Below are 12,727 nucleotides of genomic sequence, written 5' to 3'. Positions count from 1 at the left end.
CCCACTTTATTAAAAAATTGAAAAACTTTTTATTCAAAAAGTTGTTTCCCCTCCCTTGACAGACCTCTTGATCAGTCAATATAAAATGCAGGCAAGCGTGCGAAAGGGAGACAAGAGTCCACCGTGGAACCCCACTCGTATCGACAGAGTTATACACACGTTTGATAGGATCGCTTTCCAACGGAATGTAAATTCCTGCTGCAGTGATTCTGTTCCCAAACTGTTTCTTGAACTTTCCCTTTTAACAGACTTTTTCTTTTTCTTTTTTTGTAAATGCAGAACAAATAATATCAACTACCAAGCTTGCCCGCCTAGTCCCAAATCCCAGTTTATGGTTTGGGAATACTAATTACATTAACTAATGAGGTTTTCAGGGCCTGAGCTGGGGAATGACAAGCTGACGGTCCCCACCCTCTGGATAGCTGGCGGAGAGAGCTGGCCTGGGGCAGAAGCACTCGGAAGGGGCAGGCCCCACTCGTCTCAGGAAGGGGGCCCTGCAGCGGGGAGTGGTTGCCACTCAGCTCCCTCTGCAGCCGCTGAGAAGGGCTCCAGGACGGGGAGTCCAGATTTTTTTGCTCATGTCAGGAAGAGCGTTTGTGGGGGCCAGGGTTTCGCTGGACACAGCTGGGCAAAGCAGCAGCTCAACAGCTCTGTGTGAGAGAGCACACGCCAAGCCCTGGGAATAACTGAGAGGTTGCCCACAGCCAAGTCGGCAACCACCAACTCACAAGGGACCCCTCGGGGCTACCAAGAAGCGAAAACATCAACCTCCTGGAGGCTGTCCTCAGAGCAGCATCATTCCAGCACCAAGGCAGAAGCCGAAGGCTTTACGCAGGGCCCCTAAGGAGCAAACACTGTTTCTCTGGCTGAAGGTGCCAGGGTGCTTCTGGTCCTCAGAACAAGCAGGGTAAGTGTGTTTTTAAAAATGCATACTAAGGACATGGTATTTAATCTTGAAACAAGCACACATCTGGAGCAAAAACTGGTCAACTATGCCTTCTGAAACTCTCCTGGGAGTGGGGACCTGAAGAGGACAGCACGCGTGTGGCCTACACACAGTGGGGACAGAAGAGATGGCTTGAAAGCACAGATAAAGAGTTAAAGCAAAGAAAATCAACAAATGGTATAGAATGTTACCAGCTATTTACATATAACTGTCTAGAAAGCATCATTCTAAGGGTCAGACTAAAAATTTGTTTTCCACACCATTTATTTTTATTTAATTTTTTAAAATTTCTTGGTTAGAGAGGGAAACATTGCTTTGTTCTTCCACTTATTTGTGCATTCACCGGTTGTTTCTTGTAAATGCACTCACCTAGGATCGAACCTGCAACTTTGGCATACTGGGACAATGCTCTAACCAATAGAGCTATCTGTCCAGGACTCACCATTTATTGTAACCCCAATGTGGCCAAATAAAATGCTCCTGTACACACACACCCCCCCCACTCAGCATGAGGATATAAACTAATGCTGGGCACACAAAATCACAGGGACCGGAAGGTCACGGTACGACCTCCAGCAGTTAAAATGCAGGTATAATTACTCTAGCAACTGCTCCTCTCCAACTGGCCCAATGCCAAGTCCCTCGGGTTTCCTGTGTTGATTTCCCAGAGAGTCAAAACTGGTTTCCGCCTTTTGGTAGCCCTTGTTTTCCCCCGTACCAGTTATCAAAACAACAATTTGCACCTACAACATAAAATTCTAAAATACTTATTTGGTTGTCAACCAAAATAAAAAAGTCTCCTGCTTATGAAAATAAGTAACTTTGTTTACATTTTCTTTCCCCTTGACGTTGCTGGAATTTAAAATAAAACATGTATATTTATATTTCTGAGTCACCTTTCATATGTATGTTCCCAAAAAGGAAAGATAGGTCACATTATCATTTTGTGTTTATTTTCACAGAGAGGGTGACAGCAATACAGATTTAAAGTTACAAAAGAGCCTTGCTGCCTTCCTTAAACAAGTATCTTTAATGGCAGTTGGATAGCCAGAGGGGAAAAAATCAGCATCAGCTGGTGCCTGGGTGGTAACAAGGTCCCTTATCCATCTGGAAGGTAAGGTTAAATCATTTTTGAAAAATTTGGTCAAGGGAAGGGCTAGTGTTTCCCAATTTGATAAGCCATGTAAACTGAATTCCTCAAAAATAATTTTTTAAACAATATATAGTAGCTACCCTAGACATTCGCAAGCATGACACTGACTCAGAGGCCCCTAGTCCGAGCACAGGGGCATCTGCGAGGAGCAGGTTTGATGAAGCACGTGACTGACTCACAAATTACCGATCAGTGTGCGTCAAAGCCTTGAAGGAGACAGAACACCGTCCTCCTAACACTGAGCGTCTGGCTTCAGAGTAAACGAGAATCAGAGTTTGAGAGGTTACACTGGGTTTTTTGGGGGGGTAGTTATGTCCATATACTCTATTATCAAGGATTATGTGACAGCAATCTTGAAAGGCCAAGCGCTTCCCAAAGCCCCTTTTCCCCTAAATTTCATAAACCTTACAAATGTGTAAAATCTACCCCACGTCTGTCCTCCCTCCCACGCTGGTTAAGTTGTAAGGACCTTATCCATTTCACTCTCCTTGGCCACCGTCTTCCAGTCCACAGGAGGTCCACACTGGGAGCACACACAATCTGACTCTCAGCATGTCTGAACCTTGGTTACAATGATTACAATGATTACAGCGAATCGTTTTCCCTGTAGTCAATGCTGTATTAGGAAAGATTTGGGGATAGTGGCATTGAATACCATGTAGATCGATATAACTGTAAAAAACCCGCAGAGACAAAAGGTGTTAACATATTTCTAAGGGTTAGCAAAGATCTAATAGGTAACCTTATATGAAGGCTCATCTGCATTTGCAAACAATGGTTTCCCCAGCGTCCAGTCTTGGGACCTGGTTTGCTCCTCACCAGGTGACCCTTTGCACATGTTATGAAATGCCTCAAATGAGTTTTCATTTCTTCTTGTATTGGAAAAAAGTTTTAAAAATTGTAAAAATGAAATCATGGCTGGGTATTAATATCTGAAGTAGAGCAATTTATAACAAGTGCTTCAGGCTTTTGAAAACAAAAGCAGAACTCCAAAGTCAGTCCAACGACTGTTTGAAGACAAGCTGTGCTCTCTTCAAGCTGTGCTGTGCTAGCACCACAAATCCCGTCTCTACGCAGAGAGGCAGGGTCACCCACACCCTCCCTGGCTCCACTGCTCAGGGTCTGGGCGAAACCCGGCAGAGGCGGCTCCAGCCGGCAGTTCGCCGACCACGTAGACTCCCCAGTCCTGGTCGAGTCCTGGCAAAATCAAATGTCTGTGTGACCGTGAAGGTCTCTCTCATTTAAGAAGCCTCAGAGATTCTGTGTGCGCATGACACCCAGGCCTCACCAGGGACTGTGAGCTGCCTACGGGGACACAGGTCAGGCAGAGCCGATGCTCCTGTCATCCCTGGACTTGTATCAGGAGGTGGCAGCAGATTTCCTGCTATGGGTCAAGAGGGAATTCTGCTGCACCATCTCAGAGATGGAATGAATGTTAAATAACGTGCCGCATCCATTTAATCACATTTTCGTGGGCGATCGCTGTGACCGCCCCTGACCTCTAACCTCCCCCCCACACACACACACAAAACAAGCCAAAAATGATTTGAGGAAAAAAGTTCTAGGAATGAAAGCAAACAGTACCATCAAACAGAAAAGAAAGATATTTGTAAATACTAACTAAATGTTTGTCTACGGACAAACATTGCAAGTGGCATCAAGGGTTTGTTATGTGATCAGGCCACTTGGAGCACAGGTTACCGAAGGCTACAGTGGAAGGGAAAGAGAACAACCGAGAATAAATGTGGCACCTACACCTTACTTGTGTGAAAGAAATAAGTGAAGTGTAAAAAGCTAAAAATGGAATAACAAGCTCACAGAATATTAACATTTCCTTAGGTAGGGTTGCAACAGTAAATTTAGAGCACAGAATAATTAATGAAAATTAAGCCTGTTATTTGGGTTTTAAGAAAGCCGAAAGAAGAAAAGAAAGTCTATAAAACAGAAGCCATTTGTCTCTGCGTCAAAACTAGTTCATTTTCATAGGTTATGTAAAATCAAACTTCCTTTGGTTTTCAGCAGCAGAAAAATACAGAAATGAAACTGTACAAACAAATCTTTATCTTCTTTCTAATCTTTAATTTCAGCCTGAGAATGTGTGTGTATATATATGTTATGCAATGTAAGTTTCCGAAATAGATAAATTCTTAAAAGCATCATTTAAGACATTTATAAAGTATCTTTGTAAAACAGCAAGTTCCCACAGTGTATCTAAAACATGTTTCGACGTTAAGTGCCTGTACCTTAAAGGCTGTTTAGAAATGGGCCCCCCCAGTTAAAGGCAAAACGAAGCTGAATTGGTGTACTGAGGGGGAGTGGCCTGTAAGTGCTCAATACTTATTTTTTCAAATGAAGAAGTTAGTGAACAACGAAAGCAGCTCTGACATGGAAGGCGCGGCCTCTGAAGGCACTTGTGGAGAACGCCAAGGAGAGCACCCTTCTGGGCTGCGCCTGTGATGCCGTTTACCTTCCCGTGGGATAACCATCTTCATGCTCCCACTCTGAATGGCTCCAATCTCAGGTCTGAATCTGACCCGCTCTCATATACTCAAACCCTTTTAAAGTCTTTTTTGGATCAAGGAGTACAAATCAATCAATCGATTAATTAATAATTAAGTGATACGTTCCGTGTTATACACCCCAGGGTCACAGCACCACAGTTGCGTTTGAGGCCTGGGTGCAGCTGGTTGGCGGTGGGAGTCCCCAGCTTCCCTGCACGATGCCACCAGAGTGATCAGTGCACCGCGGTCACTGCGCAGGGCCTGCGGCTCGCCTGTGGTGTCATAACACTGGCAGTCACTTTTCGCCTCCATCATGCCCATTACCGCCACACTGACAACAGCACCCCATTCTCCCTGGTGGGACGACTCACAAATCCTCGTCTCCGGCACAGATTTCTGAGCTCTGGATCCTTAACTGTCTCTCATCTTCCCCTTGATTCTCCACGAGTATCTCGAACATAAACTCAACCTCCACTTCACCCTGCATCCCGTCCAGCTGCTCTCCTGGTATGCCACGTTCTAGTAAATGACACCACTAGCTCTCCTGACCATCATGCCCCCCCAAAGTCTCTATCCTGACAATCACCCCCTCCTCCCCAGATCTGGGAGTCTTCCCCGTCCTCATTCTGCGAAGTCAAGCAGCTGCTAAAGCCCCCTGACTTGACCACCCTAACTACCTCCTCTCTGAACGCCCCCATCCTGTCTTCCAAAGGATGCTCTTTAGTCCTTGCCTAGCCTGCTGACCCACCCAACACATTTCCCAGAGTTGGACTCAGTTCCCAACTCCTCCCCAAAGCCTTCCTTGATTTGCTGTCTTATGAATGTCCAGCAGCTGTTACTTTTCCACTCAATATAGGACATGAATATATAAGTATCACATGCCAATCTTTAATTAGCTATCTTTTCTCTAAGTACCTTGTAAAGAAAAAAAATTAAATGCAGCCCCAAATTATAAACCATTTATCTCTAAGAGCTTTTAGCTAAAACAAAGGAAGATGCCTAAGTCCCTACATCTTCCTCCTCTTGCAAAACCATGTTTGCTGCGCAGCTGCCAGTAGGAATAGGGTCGACATAAACCTATTACTTTTCCTGTAACCCAAGTGCTGGGCAATGCAGCAATGGCTAAAAAGTATATTTAGGAACACATTTCATGGATCCCATGCAGACGTCCCTTCGGCTGGTCTCTGTCTGGTGATAAATCAGGGCGAGTTGGGTTGTTTTTATTTCTCTCTATGACTTCCCACCCTCCTCGTGGACTTTTGTAGTCCTCAGTGTCCTTACTGCAGAGCTATGTGTGTTGAACACTTCTTAATGACTTAATCACATCAAAAATTCCCTAAATAACAAATGGCGCTGCTTGGGTGTCAGATTTAATTTGCAAAAACAACACTCTGAGTCTTCTCTGAAGTTTGCTCCAATTTCTAGTAAAGGCCGTACAATTTGCTTAAATCCCCAATCTAAGGGAACTCCTCGGTTCCTCCTTTCCTCATCCCACCCCCTCCACACATGCATCAGAGAGTCCTGTTCGGCCCTGGCTGGTGTGGCTCAGTGGATTGAGTGCGGACTGCGAATCAAAGGGTCACCAGTTTGATTCCCAGTCAGAGCACATGCCTGGGTTGCAGGCCAGGCCCCGAGTATGGGGTGTGCAAGAGGCAACCACACATTGATGTTTCTCTCCCTCTCTTTCTCCCCTTTCCCCACTCTCTAAAATAAATAAATAAAATCTTAAAAAAAAAAAAAAAAGAGTCCTGTTCATTCCAGTTCCAAATCTCATTTCAAATCCAGGCATCTCTCCAGCTCCAGCTCTTAGGTTCTTACCTCTTCCCTAAACGACTAACGAGCCCCTGCCTGAGGACTCTATTGCCATTTTTGCCCTTTCCCAGCCTTGCCAACAGTCTCTTCTCCGCCATGTTAGTTTTTTAGAACGCAGATCAAACCCTCGTTCACAATTCTTTAAATAATTTTCCTATGTGCTCATCAAAAATGCAGGCTACAAGGCATCTTGTGATCTGGCCCCTACCCCTCCCTCCTTCCCTCCCTCCCCACATTCCAGTCACACACATTCTTGGTGGTTCTTGCTGTTCCTTCAACACACCCGGCTCATTCTCACCTGAGAGCTTTCACACTTCCAGCTCCCTGTGCATGGAATTCTCACCCCTCCAGTCGTAAGTTTGACTCCTTCTTCCATCCAGATTTTGGCTCAGATCCCCTCCCTTTACAGAAAACGTCCCTGATACCCCATATCTACAGCAAACCCCCCCCCCAGTAATCCCAGTAGTTCTCTCCCATGTCACCCTGATTATTGTTCTTCATAGGTCTGATCATACTGTATCTCCTTGTTCCATTTTGCATTTATTGTCCTCCCTCCCCTTCAGAACATGAGGTCATGGAAGCTGTGTCGTCAGCGACTAGCACTGTGCCTAGTACATATTTGGCACTCAGCAAATATTTTCTGAATAGATAAATGGATGAATGGTTTCCAGGGTATTTTACATCATGCCTTGAACTTGGCATGGTTTCATATTTCTGATTACTTCTTGAATTTATTACAGCCACTCTGAATTGCAGTAATGTTTTATTCCAATAGAAAAATAAAAGCCAGTTACCCCTACCTGGCACATACACACCGAGAAGTCTAACGGGCTCACTGTATTGCGGAGGTCTCCGGTGTGGACTGTAACTATGACGACTGACCGCACAGTGGGCCCTCCAGAAAACCCCTGTGGCAGCCGCAGAGCCTCGTACGGTTTCTGCCAGTCTCGTTCCCTTCTCTGAAGGGGCATCGGCTTAACCCTGGCACAGCAAAAACCAAACCAATGATGGGGCACAAAATTATCAGCTTCGTGAGGATGCAGGTGGGGTGGGTCACGTGCAGGTCAGTCCCTCCCTCAGTCTTCCTCTTCTTCCTTGGAGAAAACCGGACCAGTCTGACAAACCAGTCTGTACCAAACCACGGCCGGCTGGTACCCAGCACCCTACGTCCTGTCAATCTGTGACGGCCTGACTTTAGGGTGAAATGTTCATAGATTTTTGGAAAGAAAACATTTGGTAAAATCCAGGACCATCTCCCTCCCTTTACACAGATATAAGGAGCACAGAGGAACGTGAGGTACCCAGAAACTGCCATTATTCTCCATAATCTACAAGCATTAGGTTGGAATGCCCTGCAGTGACTTCATGCATGTTTACATGTTGTCGTAGTGATGTTTAGAGTTCATGTTCGGACCTCATTCCCACCGCACAGAAATGGGGACTCCTGTCTTCTCATACTCTGGCAAGAACACTCGCCCCTTTGCTCCTCCCCAACCAGACACCTTCAGACTCTAAACTGCCCCCCCAGAAAGTCCTCTAAAGGTGTTAACTGGAGTGCACTGTCCCATAAGAGACCATGAGAATCGAGTCTGAATTAGTAGGTCATCCATCACCACCTGACACTTCTTTGCCTGGCTCTGCAAAATCGCCCCTGCTCTGCACAGTCCTTCTACCGGGCCTCCTAAACTCACGGTCATTGTCACCAAATTCCCACTTGCTGTCATTCTCTTCTCCAGATGTTCCCTTCGCCTTTGTGCTCTAATGAACACCTGGGTACTCCTGGCGGCTCTTCGTCCCTAGAAGTCCTCTCAAGTGGGGATAGTGCCATCTCCTACGTTCCATAACTCCGGGGGGTGGGGTAGGGGTCTTCTCTGTTCTCGTCACTTTCAGATCGCTCTTCCTGCTCCCCTTGGAAGAAGAAAACCTCGTTCACGTGAAACACGTGCAGTCCAATTGGGCACCAACTGCCCCTGTGGCATTTATCTACGGAACATCTGGCTCAACGTTTCTTCCCTACGGACTACTCCTGTCCCCTTCCCAGCTACCGTGAGTGCTCCTGCCGTATTCTCAATCTCCATGCCCTTCCTCGTTCTATCAGACTCACCGGGAAAAACCCGACACCGGTTAAAACTACCTCTTCACCTACAATGCATCTGCTCTGGGGCTGGAGAAAAAGCACACATCCGTGCTGGCTGGAATCCCTGCACATTTATCACCCCTAACCTGCAGTAAGCCCTGGGCACCATCACATGGTGTTAGGTGCCCGTAACACATTTCTCTGGTTAACTCCCTCATCCCTCTTTGAGATGTCTGCTTTACATTTTATCTCCCCCCCTCGATTTTTCACACCTCTCCTTCCACCTCAGTATCAGCTGACCTGGCCTTATCCATCTCCCAGACACGGGAACGGCTTTGTTCCTCTCCCTCCTCAAAGCCTCTGCTCCTGCAATCACCATCGCCTTTCTTACCTTATTCCTCTCTCCTTCTAGATCATTCTTGTCGGCATTCAAACATGCTGTAACATCTGTAGTTTGAAAGTCCTCTTGCCCTTACATCCCCCTCCCACGGTCACCCCATTTTTCAGTTCCACCCTACATATCCATCACGGACATCTCAAAAGAGCTTGCCCATCTCTGCTCTATTATTCTTCTGCGATTTCAGGTTAGAAACCCTAGTATCATCTTTGTGCATTTTCATCCTTCCCTTATCTGTTAGACAGACGATACTGCAGGTTCTTCTGTCAAAATGGTGTGCATCCTCCCCCTCCCAGAGGTTTCCCACCACCCCCAGCCCAGTCTCATGTGGTGCCACATGGAAATGACTGAAGCAGCTCTCCAACAAGCCTCTTGACTGAGGCCTCTCACTTGCTAATCCACTCTGCACCCCACAACCCCGGCCTGCCAAACATCGACTTCCCCACGCTCTGCTTCTCTCCGCTCATAACCCACGATGATTTCTGATCGCTCCTACTACCAGACGTAAGCTCCCTGCCTGATGCTGAGGACGTTTCATAACCTGGGCCCATCCTGCCTCCCATCTTGATTTCCTATTAAGTAGCAACATCAAACCTTGCCATCTTAGACTAGCTTCCCAAGCGTCTGCCATGTGAGTCACACAAACCTCACTCGTACATTTTACTCTTTTGTCCGCATGGTTCCCCTTCCTGGAATCCATCGCCATCTAAATTCTGAACTGTTCAGATTCCATCTCCTTCACCATACCTTACAATGTCGGGCCCCACTTTCGGGGCCTAAATATCTTCCTTAATTCTTTCATTTGCAATGTACACTTGACTGTATATAGAGCTTTCTCTCCAAAGTTGTTTCTCAGAAACAGAAAATCCCCTAATGCTGACTTCTTATACGACCTCAAATACTGCAGGGTGCTTTATTTTCAAAAACAAAGTACTATTTGTAGAAGATACATTAACCTTAAGTGACCTCAACCAATCCTATTTCTGGATTACAGAGCGGCCGCCTGACAGAATCTGTTAACAAGGAAAAAAGAGGTACAGAAATTTAATCAGCTACAGTAATTATTCCTGAGAGAAGGATCTCAAAATTCGAAGTGCTGTATCTTGTAAACAGCCTTTTTAGAATCACCTTAAAAATCAGTGCAGTTAATCCCCACACTGTAAAGATCATAAATATACACCTAGCTAATTAAAAACGCAACAGGGCCAGTTTTATGCGAGAATATACTGTGTTTTAGCGCAAAACTTCTGGAAATAACGTGGATGCAAAATCTGATGCATCTCAACAACTGAGGTGGCAGGATGAGGGTGTGCTGGGGAACAGGGGGTCAAAAGACTGGGAAGGTCACCCAGGCGATGACAATGACAGTGACGCATTTGACACATCTGAATGACATACTTTCATAACATGGAAGAATGGCAAAAAAGCACTCAGCTAAATTGCTGTCCTATTTTATATAATGCCGTTTAAAATACACATGAGAAACTACAAGAACTGTTTAAATAGACATTTGACTACTGCACCTACATCCCTGAAAGCTATATACTGAGGCTGGCAGGAAGCGAGGTGGGCACAGGGGTGAGCAAAGCATCACAAGGCGGTAGAAAGGAGTTAGTTGACTGGGTTGTCTAAGTCACGTGATAGAAAAAGACTTGCATGGTTAGTCCTAGGCTTGTAAGTGACCCTCGGGGTAGGGCCCGGTTTTCCTATTTCCAAACTCAAGGATTAGACTAAATGTTATCTAACACTCTCTGTGGTCCTACAATTCTATGCCTGCTGTTTTCTATAATACTCTATTCTCTTTTAAGGATTCAGCAGCATTGGCAAATACAAAGAGATGCTATTTTAGAGGCTATTCTAAATTTCTTATTTTTTATTAGCATCTAACGTGACTTGGAAACCGGATATAATTTTAAAACTTCATTCCAGCTCTAGTGCCCTTATGAATTTGATTTCAGACTTTGAAAATCTCAGAATGGCATTATTTTAGAGATAAAGGTACATTTAAGAGTGTGCCGTTCCCTTCTCCCGCCCCAAGTGAAACCTGAAACTGAGTGTGTTCAGTTACAGGGCTGAGACCCAAGCCAGGGCCTTACCCCTTGTTCATTCTGGTGGTGAGCCACAGCACCGAACTCTGGGTATACTACTTGTGAGTACTGCTGTTATGAGTCATATTTTCAGGTCCTTAATCTTTTTTTCTAGGTTTTATGCATGAATGTACGAAAGTTATGAGCCACATGAATGTACTTTTCTTGTTATGTTAATGGGATCCCTGACTTCATTCTAGAGGCGAAGTGCCCAGCGATCCAATCACACCTGTGTAATTTTGCCCCAGGGCAAAAGCCACCCCGGCCTTCAGTCACCACCACACCGCCCTCCCATCTCATCTACAGAGACAGACTTTCTGGCCAGATGATGCGCACTTCTAATTAGCACTCTCCCCATGGAGCATCTTCCTACAGTAAATCAAGCAGAATGGACCCGGTGACGACAGATGCCGATCTCCAGCACACTGCTCGTGAAAGCTCCGTCACGCAGAGGTGACCTAGGCAAGCTGGCACCAAGTGCCCCGCTCACACCACCACGGCATTACCATCCCATGGCTTGCCAGAAACACACACGCGTGTGGGCACACACCCCAACACATCAGCCCCTGGCCAACTTTATGCATCTTGTTTGGGATCATATAAGCTATCGATATCTGTAAGCTTGTCTTTGCCTTCTCAAGCTCAAGTACTGCCAGTGTTCAGGGTTCTACAATGCCCACCTTGCAGTTGTACAAATCGGTACTTACCTTCAATCCTCTTCAAAGCCGAAAGGCATGTATCCTTCCTTGAGAACTCAAAGGGATTGTTGCAGGAGCGAATGGTGACACATTCACACTTCCCATTGATTATGTTGCAGCCAGAGACCAGGTTTTCTTTACATGGTTCAAAACCAAGCAGTTGGTCATCATTCCAGTTCTCATCTGTAAAACAGTCAAGGACCACATAAATGTTAGCTTCGTTCAAAGAAGGGCCTCTTGGAACGCAAAGAATGTGCAAGGACGTCAAGATTAACATCCGATTTTGACACCTCAATTTACAAAAAGCAGTTTGGCTGCGATGTTACAGATGAATGAAACTCACCCTGCTAATAATTGAGGAGACTAAAACATAGCCACACATGGAAACAGACATCTGTGCTCAAAACCCTACTTCTCTTATCTTCTCCTATGTGTTATTGTGAGAACAATTGCGATTATAGTTTTTAATGTTAAACACAGATTCCTGGATTTTTCCCACATTCAATCAAATTACAGGGTTCGCATTAGTCTATCCAGAAATTATCCCCCAAAAGCACGTAATCTTTTACTCCATCTGGTAGAAACCGACTTCAGGTTTAAAATGGCTCTGGAACTTAATACACCAAGACAGCTCATATAAAAAGCCAGATACCAGCAACAATTAAGAAAGGGAGACAGCCTGACCGGTGTGGCTCAGCTGACTGGGCGTCACTCCACAAAGCGAAAGGCTGCTGGTTTGATTCCCGGTCAGGGCACATGCCTGGGTTGCAGGTTGGGTCCCCGGCAGGGTGCTTATGAGAGGCAACCAAACGATGTTTTTCTCTCACATCGATGTTTCTCTCCCTCTCTTTCTCCCTCCCTTCCCTTCTCTCTGAAAGTAAATAAATAAAACTCTTTGAAAAAGAGAAAAAGAACAGGATACAACGGTGGAGATGCCCTCCAGTGTACTTCAGTTAACATCCATCGCTATCACAACCAAAGCTAGAAATGACGATAAAACCAAGGACTAGGACCTGGTGAGAGGCTAAGATCGTCCAATTCCGAACCCGGAACCAA

General features: G+C 45.6%; 1 protein-coding gene across 1 annotated transcript in view; it reads right to left on the bottom strand.

The window, feature by feature from the left end:
- Nucleotides 1-12,727, bottom strand: part of CRIM1 (cysteine rich transmembrane BMP regulator 1) — a 178,856-nt gene that overhangs the window by 129,891 nt on the left and 36,238 nt on the right. Inside the window, exon 2 of the mRNA XM_037165394.2 lies at nt 11,681-11,854. Within this exon, the coding sequence (XP_037021289.2) occupies nt 11,681-11,854 (174 nt within the window). The remainder of the gene's footprint in view (nt 1-11,680; nt 11,855-12,727) is intronic.

The sequence above is a fragment of the Artibeus jamaicensis genome, unplaced genomic scaffold (assembly GCF_021234435.1).
Source record: "Artibeus jamaicensis isolate MK-2021 breed Jamaican fruit bat unplaced genomic scaffold, CSHL_Jam_final contig_465, whole genome shotgun sequence".
In the NCBI taxonomy this organism is placed as follows: Eukaryota; Metazoa; Chordata; class Mammalia; order Chiroptera; family Phyllostomidae; genus Artibeus; species Artibeus jamaicensis.
Note: the sequence above shows the minus strand (reverse complement) of the source record. Positions and strands in the feature narration are given on the sequence as shown.